This window comes from Magallana gigas, chromosome 5, assembly GCF_963853765.1.
Source record: "Magallana gigas chromosome 5, xbMagGiga1.1, whole genome shotgun sequence".
In the NCBI taxonomy this organism is placed as follows: Eukaryota; Metazoa; Mollusca; class Bivalvia; order Ostreida; family Ostreidae; genus Magallana; species Magallana gigas.
Genome location: NC_088857.1, coordinates 50069978 through 50086788, shown reverse-complemented (window position 1 = coordinate 50086788; position 16811 = coordinate 50069978). Strand labels below are relative to the sequence as shown.

At 33.8% G+C, this 16811-nt stretch overlaps 1 protein-coding gene across 3 annotated transcripts in view; it reads right to left on the bottom strand.

Annotated features, from left to right (window-relative positions):
- Positions 1–16811, bottom strand: part of LOC105330431 (TPR and ankyrin repeat-containing protein 1) — a 45258-nt gene that overhangs the window by 4532 nt on the left and 23915 nt on the right. For all 3 annotated transcript variants that reach the window (XM_066086144.1, XM_066086145.1, XM_066086146.1), the window contains 12 exons: positions 10652–11543; positions 10191–10541; positions 9338–9824; positions 8851–9109; positions 8417–8586; positions 8126–8330; positions 7853–7958; positions 7518–7736; positions 3606–3780; positions 2626–2776; positions 2372–2536; positions 97–328 (listed from right to left, as the gene is read on the bottom strand). In XM_066086144.1, coding sequence (XP_065942216.1) covers positions 97–328; positions 2372–2536; positions 2626–2776; positions 3606–3780; positions 7518–7736; positions 7853–7958; positions 8126–8330; positions 8417–8586; positions 8851–9109; positions 9338–9824; positions 10191–10541; positions 10652–11543 — 3412 coding nt within the window. The remainder of the gene's footprint in view (positions 1–96; positions 329–2371; positions 2537–2625; positions 2777–3605; positions 3781–7517; positions 7737–7852; positions 7959–8125; positions 8331–8416; positions 8587–8850; positions 9110–9337; positions 9825–10190; positions 10542–10651; positions 11544–16811) is intronic.

Sequence of the window (16811 nt, the reverse complement as noted above, 5' to 3'; positions counted from 1 at the left end):
CTTTAAATAGCTGTTTACTTTATACCCTATTTTAGCTAAATGAAACAGTTTACAATAGTAATCGAATATTAATGTATATCAATTTTCAAAATATACCAGCTTTTTTTAATAACTGTGCAGCTTCCTCGATGTAGTTTTTACGGATCAAGAAGTCCGTTCTCGCCCGTAGGTCTGGCAGTCTCTCTAGAGCTGCCATCATTTTCTCCTTGTTTTTGGAGCGGTGATAGGCCTCAGCCGCCATATAACTCAAACTCTCCACAGTGTATTCGTGACTAGGGGCGTTTTCTATCAGAATCCGTGACGGGGTCGTTAACTGTTGATCCAGTTCCTTCATGAAACCCAAACAAAAGTAACTTTCTTCGTCATTATAGATACATTTAAGATATTTGCATTTTCAAAGCATTTGCTGAATTTTTAAATGTAATGGAGCAGTTACTTTGTATTCTTCATTGAGAATTGCTTCAAGGTTTTATCTAACGCACTGTATATTTTTTTTTTTACATTTTAAGGACACACGAGACATTCCTCAATTTAAGGTATTTTCCATAAACATATATTTCCAACACTTCCCATTCTAAGCGTAATAAAACGATGATTTACTGGTTTACTGGTTTGTGTGCGTTCAATAATTAATGGATCATCATCAATCAAATTTATTTTCTCTAATTTTATCCTGTAATTAAATTCTACAATTATTGAAATTTTGTTCTATTCGAAGATTTTATCAAGATTTTGATCAATTATAAATTGATAAGAACATCATTTGATATATTAATTTATTTTTCATAATATTTTGCCGAAAGAAAGCAACTTCGTAATTTGCGAGCTCGAGCAAATATAATTTAGCAACAGAAAATAAATGATCACGTTCCTTATCTACATACCTGGTATCTTAAACTTTATTTTACAATGATATTATCCGCTATTATCTACATGCACAAGTTTAATTCTGGTCGTATCGCGCTCTATAATTGGCTACAAAAATATCTCATATCGTATGAAGAGTGTTGCCTTCCTCATCGTAAAACTAACGTCAAAACAGGTATCAATCTGCCTGACGTAACGTTTTAGTTTGTACAATTTGATATAATTTATAAGATCAATTGGCCGTTTTCATCTAGAATAAATAGCCAAAAACGCTTATTAAAGCGTAAACTACCCAATACCCTTTTTTGTTTTCCCTTGGACTGAAATGTCACATTTTCATTGGTTTAAACATAGCACGTGATTGCCTCATATATCTCTATATTTGTTCTGTGAGAAATAATATTAGGCAATATGGCCGTCATTGGTCGACGCTTCGCTTACTTATTTCAACATTTCATAGTATTTTATACATAAACTGCATCCCGTAAGTTCTTAAAGTATTTGGAGTAGTTGCCCTTTGAAATTCTTTAAAATTAGAGTAGTTGCCCTTAGAATATTGACGTCACATTGCAGGCACGTAGCATCGTTTTTGAAAGTGGGGGGGGGGGGGGGGGGCAGACTCATCCAAAAAATCTTGACAACCAAAAATCTTCCAAATCCTAATCCGGGGGGGGGGGGGGGGGGGGGGGGGGGGCTGGTGTACTATATAACTTCAATTTTACTCCTCATCTCCTGATTTACATATCAATTTTTTACATACTCCCAAAAAAAGGGGGGGGGGGAGGGCCAAATCCATGATAATTCTATTTATTATATGTAAATTTTAAAAAATGTGTTCCTGCCAGAAAAAGTGCCCCCCCCCCTGATGCTACGTGCTTGCATTGTTTTGTCTGTAGCAGAACAAAATGGCAGCGTCGAAATTTGCTCAAATCTCTGCAGAGGAAAGGGTGAAAACATTTATAATTGAATAGCAACAAAACATTGTAAGTAACATGGGTGAAGCAAATATTTTGAAAGAGTATTTGAAAGGTGAGATTGAAAATTTTGAAGAGTTTTTAAAAATGAGTTAAATTGGACGAGATGTAAGGCATCTTGTACATGGCTTTGCGTAGATCATCGCTATTTGTGAATAAATATGTCGCTTGAAAGTCCTCGAGAAAACAAAACACTTATTAGGTTAGTTACCGACTCACTACGGAAATATATTGGGTTGATCTTCGCCTCGCCATCTATGAGATTGATCAACCCAATATATTTCCGTAGTGAGTCAGTAACTAACCTAATAAGTAATAATATCGTATAAAACTAATAGATATTGAATTAATTCCTTTTAGACCAGACCCATATTTAACGAATCTTTCCATAAAATAACGCAGGCTAAAAACGCATATATCTGCTGTCAATTTGGCATGTAGTTAACATAAAAGTGGGAAAAACGACACAGTAACTTTAACATTAAAGTGTAATGCCGTCATACTTATAAATGACTACATACGTCAGTTACCTCTCTACAAGTTTTGTAACGCCACAGTGTATCGATAGCCATTTCAAAAAGACCATTCTCAACCAGAGTTTCCACAGCCAAATTAAATTTCCCAATCTGTTCGTAGCACCTGCTTTCATCTTCAGGACGCTTTAGTTTATGGTATGTTTTCCCAGCTTTTTCTAGCTGTAAAAATAATTTCAAACTTAAATCTCTGTGTTCCAAAGCTTTTATTAAGACCATTTTGCATAAAGTACATAAAGTCTGTCCATTACCTGATTCAGGTTCTCATACAAATGAGCTACTAATTCTTTTTCTCTTGCGTTCTGTAGACAGATGGCTGCTTTGTTTGGCTGCTTACATTCCAAGAATTTTTCTGCTGCCATTAAAAATACCTCATTCATATCTTCAGGAGTGTCCCTCATTCTAAAGAAATGATTTAGAGATGTAGGAGTTGCAAGCAATAATTATTTGATTATTCATCAAATCGAAATGTTCGAGACTCTGCATCTACATCGTCGGAACCCACGGGTTTTCTATCCGTTACACTGCTTTCAAAGCTTTCAAAAACATTTGAATATGTATCAGAAAATGCATCATTCATGAATGTTCGATAAAGAAAGGACCAATGATAACGTAGATCTATATGCTTCAAAAACTTAAATCTGCCTGCTACAAAAACAAATACGTCCTCAAACATCGATAATCTATGGCTCAGATTCAGCACCCAAGCACAAGTGCCAAAGTATCATACCATGCGCAATCCATGCAAGTGTATTGAAGAAAGGGCCAACAATACTAAGATATGGCAATCAAATGGCACCTGCTCCAAAACCCTTAACCTCCTTTAGCATTCAGATTCAAGCCTATTCATAGGTATGGCAAGCTGCACAATCGAAAAAAACTAATACAAGGTCCGGAGGTGACACTATATCATTAGCTCCCCCTTCGTCGTCTCGTTTAGCTAAAACGCCAATAAATTGATGGACAAATCGAGAGACAGACAAAAGACCAATAAATGTACGACTGGCATATTGAATACAAGGAAAAGAAAGTTATTATTAAATCATAAAGATGAAAGGACTTTGGGTCAAAAGTTGTAAATTTGAAGCAGGAATCCACGGTCCAAAAGGATATAAGACAATATTAAATAAATGTTGTTCCTATATAATGAGATTTTGCAATCTCTATCTCAATTTATGATTATTCTTTTTTATAAAGAATTTCAAAAGTTAACAAGAGGGATAGAACAAACCTTGAGGCTAAAGATGCTAAATGATGTGCCTTGGCGATTTTTTCCATGCGGTAGTTCTCACCGCGATTGAAACACTTGGCTGCTACCTCATACAAGGACTGCTTCATAAACTCTTCCCCTTTCTGCAGCCATTGTTCTGTGGAGGACTGCTCCGCAAATACCCCTTTAGCGGAGACTAAAAAAAACCTCTATCAATATCTTTCCACCTGAGGTGTCAAAATCTGCACTTAAATATATGTAATAAAATATAAAATTAAAGAATACAGAGCTCATTGAAACGGAGAAGCTATATGAGACCACAATCATCATAATAAATATCAAACTAAAAAAAGTTTTTTTATAATGTGCGGAGGTTTAAGGGAGTTTAACAGAAATCAAAGTACTGAGAGTACTGAAAGACGGGGTCTTGAAAGTTTGAATTTGTAATTGTACTTGATTTCCTCGAATATGCTTCCAAAAATTATGAGTTTGAATTAGTTACTTCAATCTATGTTAATTCGGCTTTTTTGCAATTGTCTGATACTTTGTACTTTGCCTAAATTTTACTCAATCCCGGCCTTCATAATTGTTGAAAATTGACACAACAGTATTTATGTAAAATAAGACCCCAAGGAAAAATGCTAAAAATTACTAATAACTGGGAAAATCAAAACAACTATATCAAGGAAGATAATTTAAATCATTAGATTTATTCAATTTTGTGATCCAATAGAATATCCACAAGTCGGACGGTATCCGTTAAACAAGGTTTATGAAAACCTCGAAAACTCTCAAACTGCTGAATTAACAAACAAAATTAATATTTGTATACCTATAACAAACACAGGCACCTGACGTTAGAAATATTTCTTTTTATAATAAGATTCCAAGTAATCTAACAATAAAAAGGTTTGTCACGGTCGCCATTTTGATTTTTTAGACCGACTTATCTGACACAATTTTCTTACAGCGATTCATGCAAAATTAATAGGTAAAAATAAATCCGTTCGCCACTTACTACTTTTTGTGTAAACTCGAACATCACCTACATGAATTACGATACAACCGCTCCGTTCATTAAAAATCATTCTCCGAAAATCAGAGACATAAATAACAGAGATTGGCAACTCCACAATTAGCTTGTAAATGTAAGAGGACCAACCTTACTTTGAGCACTACAAGTGCAACAGGAATCTTGAATAAGTCATTAAATTTTAACCTGATATTGAACAAGAACCAGTCAATATGTTTAAGCATGTATTATTTATGAAACATCTACAAAAACTCTTTTTTTAGCTTTTAAATTACTTTTTCAAAACTTATTGACTTTTCACAAAGTAATGGTAATGGTAATGAATTACTTTACTCATGTAATTGTAATGTAATGCATTACTTCAAGAAAATGAAGTAATGGTAATGGTAATTTAATGCCCTATTTCATGAAAAATGGTAATGTAATGCATTACTTTATATTTACATTCCACATATTTTTTGCTTGTAAAGTGTGTTGAAAGATACGACAGTTATAACACTGTAATGCACACAGGGTACTCAAAGGTTAAACTGACGAGTTTTATTATGACGTCACAAACGTTGAACGCTGTTACACACGCGGTACACACCGCTGCAGTTATGAGACTGTATCCTTAAAAAATCATGATTCAATGCTATTAGAGCATTGAATCATGATTTTTTTAAGCATACAGTCTCATAACTGCAGCGGTGTGTGCATACAAATTGAGTAACGCGCGTTAGCGCATTATGAAAATTTGTATGCAAGTATCGCTGCAGTTGAGACTGTATACTTAAAAAAAATCATGATTTAATGCTTATATTTACATTATTTTAACTTCATGCCTTGTCTGAAAATGTGATTTATACCTTAAAATTCCTATCTTATCCTAAGGGTAAGTTCATATGAATGGAAGAGTCACAATAACAGCCGCAAGCGTGAATTTTGATTTTCGCTTGTGACGTTGCAATTAACAGCGTTCAACGTTTGTGACGTCATAATTAAACTCGTCATTTTAACCTTTAAGTACCCTGTGTGCATTACAGTGTTATAACTGCCGTAGCTTTCAACAAACTTTACAAGCATAAAATATGTGGAGTGTAAATATAACAATGTAATTCGCCCCAAGCCTGATTCCAACTAAACCGGACAACATGAACATTTACATTTAAGTTGGTTCTTCAATCGATAAGATTGTATATTTTATTTGATGTATTGGTCACCCAAAATGTATAATCTACATGTATATATATTTTGCTTACAGTCCATTTCAAAATTAAAATCCAATTTAATTAATAAAAGAGCCAACGAACGAGAAGGCAAATTCAGACTTGTTTTCATTTTCTATGTACAAAATTCCTTCAGAGACGAACAGCAGTTATACCGCAAGAAGACTGGAAGCCAATGAAACACCTATTTAATATGTAAGACATCTTTGTATAATCCTTCCTGATTTTAACTTCGGCTTGCGCATGAAGTTCGGTAGTTTTCAGGTGAAAGATTGTCAAAATAAAATTCACGACTTTTCAAAATGGCACATTGCGTTTGGGAACTTTACTTTCGATTCAACCTTCAACCTCTTCTGTTGATTAATGGGCTTGTACACCAACCGAATCGTCAACGGCGTTGCTCATTCAGTTACGTAACTCATTCCACATTTGAGCCCGAGCAAGAATATTTTGATCAATAAAACTATTTGTTTATTTTCTAAATAAAATTTGGTTTTTTACACAGAGGACTTAAAAAGATTTAATGCGTGTTTTTTATAATATATATTTACTGAAATGCATGAAAACTTTCTGCACTATTTTCTTACGCGCAGACTCAATTCATGTGTTCTACGCGTGCCTTCCGGTTTGAGACTTCGGCTGACAGTAAACTAATAGACGGGGTCACGTGACCCCGTCTAAAATATGGACATCAGAGAATTGTTAAAGATGGAATAAAATATAATTTTCTCAATATGCAGATGACACCTCTCTTATTTTCGATGGTTAACCTGAGTCACTGTTTGGTATTATAATAGTTTTAGATTATACTGCAGACTAACCAGGACTGAAAATTTACTATATAAAAACTGAAATGGTTTGGATTAAGTAAGAAATTTTCAAGAGATGTATTTCACCACACTAAATGGAAATTAAAATGGAATAACCCAACCTTTGATTTATTAGGAATTAATTACGTGTAGCCTACACTATGAGCCTTAAATGTCAGAAATTAAAGGATTTTCAACCAATGGAATTAAGAAAACTTACCCCAATTGGTAAAATTTCAGTAATAGAAACAATAATTCTGCCAAAAATTAAATAATTTGGTACTCACTTTACCTAGCCGAGACTCCTTTCTTACAAAAACAGAAAGGAAATTTACAAATTTTCATAGGGAGGTAAGATTTAGAAAGTAAAATAGATACTAGAATATAAGAATATAGATATGGTAGTTTAAAATGATTGATTTTACAGAAAATAGCTCAGCTCTAAAATCTAGTTGAAATAAAAGAATGATTTGTTCAGACACAAAATGAATAAATCGTTTAAACGCAGGATTACATATACATAGTTACGTCAACTATGCATATTTGAATAACTTTAAACGAGTTTATACCTTTGATCTGCTCCAGTTACCTTAACATCCTCCAATATCCTAAACTTATTGTTCAGATTAAGCATCCAACTCTTTCAAGTGGTTATGTATACAATATGAAAAATGAAGTAAAGAACCAATAAAAATTTGAATAACGCAATCAAAGGACATATCCTCCATAAAAGTTAACCTAGTTCTAACCAAACCATTTACTAGCAAATAAAACCTATAGTTAAGATTAAGCATCTATGTCTGTCAACTTCATAAGTAATATTAGATGCAGAATACATCCGAGTTTAGTGATCATCAGACCAATATTAAGATAAACTAATCACCATTTTTTAGTTCAGCAACAGTGATATTCCTTGTTAATTCGCGAGCCTTGAAATACTCAAACATAGGTGCTCTTTTGTCAGGATCCTCGTCAAAAATCCACACATTAACACGGGCCCTTGTTATTGCAGTGTACAGTTGCTTCAACTCGGAGTTCAAAACCTTGTGTTGGTTGGGGTCAAAGGCTAAAGGTCGAGGGCGATCACCAAGTTTAAGAACATCTGGAACAAGGGACAAACTTGTAAATTACTTTGAAAACGTTTTACCTTTGTAAGAGCCTAGAGCTTACGAAGCAATATGAGAGCAATGCTCACTCTCTCTCACGGAGTATATGTACCTGCATTTATTGACACCAAACTCTCTGAGCTGTGTATACTGCTCTGCTCGTTTGTTGCTGCCAACTTTTCAAGGAACTCTGTCACTATTCTCCATTCTTTTGTAGCCTAAAATTGCGATGCCCAAATAAAAACTTTTACGCTTGCGTATATATGATTACTTACTAAACTGTTACTGCAGACAAAATGCTTCTAAAACAATCCAAACTCCCAAAACCTTTTCTTGTTTCTACAGATATTAGATAAATCATGGAGACATTACTTCCAGATCATACTTGAGAATCTTTGAAGAAGTTGTAAAGTAGAATATCATCAAACTCCAGTCCTTTGGCCTCGTATATGGTCAGTATTACTCCATGGTTGAGTTCCTTTGGAATGTTGTCCCGAGCAGCTTCATTGACAACCAGAATGGCTTGATGGGTGCCAAAATCGATGTGGGGAGCCTTTCTGTTGTGTCCGCGTAAAAGCACAGCTAAATCACTGTAAATACACAATGTATTGAATTTTTTTTTGAAATTCAATGCAAAAAACGTAAAATTTTAAAAATTGTCATGGCAGTGGTTTGCCTGAAGCTGCAGGATTCTAGAATAACAGGGCGAGGTCCTTCAAATAGCCCTCGATCCTTCTTCAGTCTGTCAAATGATTCTGGGAAGAACTCCACCATCAGATCCAGGATACTGGAGGCCAGAGACAGAATTCCAGTGTGGGACCGGTAATTGTGGGTTAACTGATAGACTTATATACACAAAAACTAAATCAGAATGTAACTGAACATGTTAAGTAGAAATGTTTGAGAAATGCACAAAAAACCCCACCCCACACTTGATTGTAAATATCTAAAAATGCCAGCAAGGCAATGTTTATAAAGTTATTTTCACTTTATGGAATTTGTAAGTAAAGCACAACGTTTTGCATTCATTTTGTATGAGAGATATAAACTAATATCAGCGTAGAATGTTTCTCAATTTAGGAAAAGATATACATTTACTTAAATCCATACCTTATTTGGTACTATAACACCAGAAGACTTTCCAATGGCGTGCGTAGACCTTTTGGCATAGAAAAAGAGGGAGCTTAAGTCTTCAAATCTGAAAGATATGCCCCTCATGATGCTCTGGGCGGTATCTCCTGTCAAGAACATTTCGTTGGGGGAGTGACACATCCTTATTAGTAGACACAGCTCAGCTTGGGTAAAGTCCTGTGTCTCGTCCACATAAATCTGATGGATAATCCACTTCACCTTTTTCTCTTTCTTCAGTCTACAAAAATCATCAAATACCAATCATGAAATTGGTGTCAAGTGTTTGAATATTCATTGATAAATTTGGTTTTATACAAGGTATAGAAAAATTCAGTTTATCTAAACGGTTTTGACCTTGGTTCACCCAAACAAGACAGTAATGGTGCTGAACAATAATTATAATTTTTTTTTAAAATCATAATATTTATCATGATATTATAGCGAGGAACGTAGTTAGAGAACGCACCTGTTAAACACATTTTTAACTAAATCTATCTCATCAAATAAGAGTTTCTGTCTCTTGAAATGGTCATATTTCTTGAACATCTCATATATGTTTTCTCTCTCCCCAGAGAAATTAGGTGCCCGCTTTCTTCCCATGTCAAAGTACTCTTCCTTTGACAGATAACCCGATGGCTTTGAAAGAGCCTCAAAAGACCCTTTGATGAAAGACATAATCTCCGTCCAGATCAGCGAGGGATGGTACTGTCCCGAACACTTTTTGCTAATCAAGGGCCATACTTCCTCCGCGAAAACTTTATAGGTCACCTCTCTCCTGGGATCAACTTTTTTAGGTGGCCGATTCTGCGTATCCTTGTCGTTATGGTCATCTTCGCTGTCATCAGCGTACTGGTGCTGGTTGTCTTCATCCTCCTCATCTTCATCATCTGATTCTGCATATAACATTGACAGAAAGTTGAATGCTCCGTCTGGCTCGGCCCATCCCTGGATCTCTACCTGATTTATGAGCGTATGTAAGAGAAAAAAACTGCATCTACATAAAACCTAACTACTCTTGGCTTTCTCATTTTATTTAGGTTTAAACCCATTCAATAATAAATTTAATATTAATAATCTTAATTTCAGCTTTTTAAAAAGGGTAAAATATTGAAATGATCTAAAGAAAGGAGCAGTACTGATCACGTTTTAAATAAGAATAAATTTGTTTAATCAAATCATCTAACAATACCAACATGATCCCTGAGGTTTTTACGTGTAATATACATGTAATTTATGTAGCATTAATGATGTCATTTACAGAAGATTTGTCATATACAAATGTATATATCAAAACAATGAATACGTAGGAGAAACAATACTTGCCTTTAAGCTTCCATCGTCATTCCTCTCAAAGAAACACGGCCCTTTCAGAGACGCATCTAGCATTAGAAGCAGTTTCTTGGAGGTGATGAAAACAGGAAACTGGTTATCCCCAATGTCCTGGATCCTGTGAGGGAGAGGCTGTTCCTTCTGTGACACAAAGTGCCTTACCACGTCACATGCATTGCTCATCTCCTTAAAATTCTTCTGCACCTCGCTACATAGAACGACGTTCTTAGTGATGAAGATCTGGTGAAGATGATCATACGTCTGATCCTCTTCTCCTTCTTCTTTGTATTCTGCTTCTTCGTCTTCTTCTGATGTGCCTTTTTCAGATTCTTCAATAATATCTAAAATTTATTGGAAAAAAAATTAAAAAAAGAAGAACCATACAGTGATAAACTCAGACGAAACATATTCTCAGTTCAATAGATTATCTACCACCTTACTCAACACATACCAACAACATCATTTTTCTGATGAAAAATCTGACATCTAGGAATAAGTTTCGAATCTGCAGCTACTGCCCCAGTCCAGTAAGACACAAATTTGCTCCAAAGTCTATACATACAACAGGTGGTTTTCCCTGTGCCACTGCGACCCAGCAACAATATTGGTGCATTAGTCGTAAGGTTAATAATTGAATGTTCCAAATGAGTCACTCTGAATGGAAAATCTACTCTAACCTCAAGATTTTGCAAAATATCGTTGACCAAATTAGAGTCGAAATTGTAGAATTTTAAAATGTGATATTCTGTCTCATTGGAGCTTGCTGGTGGGTAGTAGCTCTGCAAGAATTCCAGAGAATTGACATCTGCGTCCAAATCACTCTCAGCAAACAACATCGGTATTCTCTCACTTCTCCCTCCCTTGAACTGCTTCTGTTTGACTCCCTTTAACTTTCTCTGAATTATACATTTTTCTCCTCTGGAGTGGGATTTGATGATGCGCTGTACAGACTTATATATCTTGTCATGGTCGAACACAATGTCCCAGACTCTAATAACCTCCGAGTAAATCCTACCCCCACGGATCGGCTGGTCTGCTTCGTCTTCTGCATACTGCAGCCTCTGTTCTGCATCCTCACTCAGTCTTGGTGAAAATGCTGTCGCCAATTCCCAGATAATTCTACTGGCTTTACTGAGCTTGACTTCGTACAGTTTAATGGTAGATGGGGTGTTCCTCAGCTCTTTACACAGATGAGGGGTCCACTCCCCTTTGGCCAGAAGCTGTATTTTTTTAATAATTTTCTGTTTCAGCTCAGGGGGAACTTTTTTGTCCCGTAGTGTTTTCCAAACATCAGCTGTGCACTCTACTTCCCATTTTAAATTGTCAAAGACTTGTTGGTCCATCTAAATACGTATAGATATTTACTGTTTATTCATATATTGTATATCTGTGCACTCTACTTCCCATTTAAAATAATCAAAAACTAGTGGTCCATTTTAATACGTAGAGATATATACTGTATATTATTACGAGGGTCAATCAAAAAATACGAAGACAATGTGGCTGTCTATCATATATTTTTCATGAAAGTCATACTTAACAGATTAATCTGTGCACCAACACTTATGTTATTGATATGCGAAGTTTTAGTCCATTTGATGAAACGGTATTTTTGTTACCCATTTTTAAAAACAACATATTTTGTCACCACGGCGCACGGTAACGTTCAAAACATGGCGTCAAGATTAAACACGCACAGTTTATAGATATTCCGCATCTTTATATCATGCTTAGTATCTTGTGCCTTGCTCATTACAATTTAAAATGGCACTGAACCACTTAACATCTTATTTGCACACATGTGTTCTGGAATCATAAGTTAGTTCTTCAAAAATTTCATTTTCTAACCGTTTATCTCTTAGTTTAGTTCACAATATTTACATTCTACTGTGTTTTTCCATTAAATTCCGTGACGTTTAAATACCTCTAAATGCAACACCTATTCACTGCGTATGAATTTACGAGTAATTTACATAAGTAGTTCTCAAACAGTGATTTCTATGTTATTTGTTAAAAAATGTATTTCATGAATGTTGTAAAAACACCATGTTTTATAATTATTCAACAAAAAAGTTGACTTTATTGTTTAAAGCACCATTTCAAGAGTTATTTATCATGGATTATATTTTCATGATCGTCGATCTCATTTCAACAGTCTATGTGAAAACCAGTTTAAACCGGTTTTACAAAACAGCTGTTCCTGCTGTTACTTATTCACTCCCTCCGTGATCTGCACTTTATATCGATTTATTTAAGTAAACAATTGATTTCTTCAGTAAGGGAATGTACGCGCGTTATTCAATTTGTCTGCTCACCTGACGGCAGTTATTGACACGACGACGTCAAAAATGAATCATTCAATGCTATAGTAATGATAACCCTGAACGTCCGTTACTTCTTTTTTGACCAAATATTTACAGATATTCTACTCTTTTTCGGACTGTATTATATTCAGAATACAATGACCACCACCCCCACAAAATTTATTACAGTTAAACAAAAACTTGCAAATAATTGTTGACTTATTTTATGCACCATTGAGCATTTTCACAGCTTGTATCGGTTTTTTCCTGAGTTAAATCCATTTTGTTTGAACTTTTCGTTGCGCTGTGACGTCCGGCGACGTCGATGTTTTTAGTAAATTCTAAAGAGGACTACCTGTCTTTAATTACTTATATCTGTTCGACAAAACAATATATCCCGTCATTATTTGGTACATATAATACCATGACTATATTAAATTTGAAGTTTCAATATTATGTTGCTTTAAGCCCAATTTATAGAGATATTAATTTCAACATTATATGGTTTATTGTTGACATATGACAAATTTTGACCGTGCGCCGTGACCTCATTTTTGCAGGATTAGATTCTAAATAATTCTTAGAAATAAACAAATTTAATAATTTTTTTTCTTGCAAATTGTTTGAAACTATTGCTTAATTATGTCTACCAAATTTAGTAATGATATGACGTTAAGTAACATAGCTATGACAAAAATCTTCGTATTTTTTGATTGACCCTCGTATATTGTAAAAAATTATATAAAACTTTTGTAGTCTGCTATTGTGTTAAATAACATTTTTAACTATGGGAAGGGTGGATGTTATGAAATTTAAAATCCAAGTCACACTTTTTAAAACATTGTTTTGGATGTTTTTTTTCTTTCTGATTAAGTATTTTTCTTTCTGTATATATTAATCTCTCCCAGTCTGTATTCACTTGTAAATTGCAGTTCGTCGACCACTTCGTTATTGAGCTTTAATTAACGAGGGAAATAGAATTTAACCAATTTTTATTCTACAGTTACTTTATCAATGTGTTTCTTTTGTATGTTCAATATAAACACTTGTCTTAAGATGTAGTTTTTAATGCATCCTATTTTTATAGAATTTGTGTTTTGTAGCATTACAGAATTTGTGTTAGGGGTCTTTTAAATTATTTCTAATTAACAGGATTCATTAGCTTGTTCTTGAATCTGTTCTTAACAATTTTAAACCTCATTTCCCGTGGTTCATTTGTTATTCCTCCATATGCCGCCCTTGGGCATCAAAGCGGGGCATAAAATTTACTAGGTTATTTTGATTTCTTGATATGCCCTGCATAATTTCTCTAGGTGAACACTTTCTTCCCCATTTTACATTAAAAGCTAGGGTGTTTTTCATATTGTTCAGGGGTCCTTTTAGGGGAGGGAAATGTGTTTCAATTATTTGCATACAAAATTGTTTCGTTGCTAACAGTGATTGTTTCCAACAGAAACTATTGAGTTCACCTGCTGTCCCATTTCAAAATAGGATCGCTTTGCTTAATCTTCAATTTTTTTTATAATTTGATGAACCTAAACCTTGTTGTATTTTATGGTTTTATTTTATTATCTTATCTGTTCAGTAAATCCTTGATTTGTTCGCTGGTATAAATCCTACTCGTTATATTTCTTAATTAGATGCAAACCTCGTTATTTTTAATTGATTTGCATATCTCTGTAAGTGTACCTGCAAATCTTTGCTTTAAAAAAAAATTATCTGTATATCAAAATACAACAAAATAGAACATAGAAACAATCAGGTTGAAAAAGAACTTTTTACAAGTTTATTTAACTAATGTAAACAAAAACATGTCAAGAGCCCTGTTTACATGATAAAGAATTGTAAGCTTAATATCTTGCTTACAACTCTACGACCGACACTAAAATGTTGGTTGATCACTAGAAATGAATTTCTATAATTTATTTATAAATATAATTGAATATTAAAGTATTAAAAAAAAGGAAAGTCAAGAACATATTTTATTTATATTAATAAAGTGGTTTAAATTATAACATGTGGTCATGCTGTTTTGAAAAAACCCGTACATTTTTAAGCTTTATTACGCGCCGCCAGAAGGCGGTCCGTTATTTGATTGTAACTGCGTTTCTGCAGGATAGTTGTTTTTTTTTTATATAGAATTAATATAAGGCCTATTTTTTTAAATGACTTTAAAGTAAAGCATGTAGAAATATGTTTTATTCCTTTAAAAAATGTTACACATTTTGTTTTATTAACCTGTAAATGTATAGTAGGTCATAGACTGTAGTGTTCGGTGCGTTTTTATCGAGACTGTAATCTATTCGGAAAATTTCGAAGTTTTTCATTCTTTCCAAAACAATGTATCGGGATCGGTATACGGGACATACTAAAGACCTGAAAGACTACAGACCTGAATGACATGAAATTTTATATTAATGATATATTTGATTCATGAAATATCAATTATTTACGCAAAAATATGAAAGACCTGAAAATTTTAGCTGACCTTAATTTTTAAAACTTTTGAGAACCTCATGCAATTAATTACGCATGATTATCTTCATAAACTGAAGTGTAGATACGATTTATAATTCCATTTAGGAAAAAATATTATCCGGCTTAATTTTTAGCCTTAAAATTGTGCAGTTTCTACCGGATGAGCATATAATCTTAAATGCACTTTTAAAATAATCCATTTCTTTTTTATTATGAAATCATATAAACTAATGCATATAGTTTTAATTCGATACAATGCAACAAAAAGTAGAAATGATTTGAAATACATAATCTCCAAGAGAATAATGATGAGTTGAACTTTTTATTAGAATACATACCTATCAATGTGTTCTCCTATACTTCATACTATGGCAAAGGTCATACAATTACCGTTAGAAATGCTAACAAACTCGATTCTTTATAATAATGGTAAAATGTTAAACTTCTAAACGTGTTGCTGAAAATATATTGAAATTTACCATAAAAATGAGTAAACTAACTCATCATTTTCGTCTCTTTGGTGTGTTTTTATGTAAACAATTAATGATGATTCATACAATAATTATTTTCTGCGGCCCATTTGACGCTTGCGTCAATATATGCTTTCTTGTTGCACGTTTGTCGTAGAGAAACCGTATTAACTGGAGGCTGATTTTGTATTAAGACTAAAAAATACTATTTCTTTGACGTCACACCATCTTTTCCGGTTTTGTTTCCATTAACATGTACAATTTACACAGTGTTCTGGATGACACACTTGTTTATGCCTTTCTGTTACTCAAGTAATTGACTTAACAAAATTGATAATGTTTCGGTTCACACGTAAAGCTAAAGAATGAATACATGTACATGTTTGCATAAATATATGAATTTTTATTATATAAATGACAGATGTTTCTCTGCTATCATTCAAATTAGAAAATGACCTCGAGTTATTTTTTTATTAATATTTCATGTCATGTTCTTTGCTAACTAATTAAGTTTGTTATAATTGTAATCAGGATGGTTAAAATACATTTTCTAAATTTGGAATTATCCTGTCGAAATAACGAAGGCAGACATTTTCTACAATATTTGACATCCGTTGAAAATTTCCATACCTACACATAGATTCCTTCGACACAAACCCCCGTTTTTATATTTCAACGGACATGCTCCGTTTGACGTTGGTTTGTACTTTAGTGGAAAGTCAAAGGTAAAAGAATGGTCTCAAATCGATTATTTTTAAATTATTCTGAACTTTTGATTTATATTAAATAACATAAAATGCTAATACTGCTGCTATGTTGATAAAACAAATCGAAAAAGATCGTGTGACGTCATAAATTAAAGTTCAATGGGAGCCCCTGTAGCAGCGGGAAATTTAAATTGAGCGATCAATTTTCTTGATGTAATCATTGTTCCGGGGTTTTTAATGAAAATATATTTATATTGGATGATAATTAATTGATTTTATTAGGGTCTTTCGTTTCCGACGAAAGACCCTCTTGTTCTTCTACTGTTTCTTTTCTTTATTATTATTTTTAAGGTCTTCCGTTTCCAACAGAAGACCCTACTCTGAGGATTCCTCTTCTCTATTATTATTCTTTTTCTGACTTGTTTAAAGCGTTATATCTAAAAAACTTTCCAACCGATTTGCACCAAATTTTCAGGACTGAGTAGCCAAAGTCATTGCTCGAAATTAATAACTTTTGAGTTGACGTCACTTCCGGTTTGAAATTTTGGGGATTTTGTGATTTTTTACTGGTGATATTGTCCACGCAACTCCTCTGAAACTTATCGTAATAGAAAAAGCGAAACTTTCAGGCGTTGAAGATGAATGACTGTTGA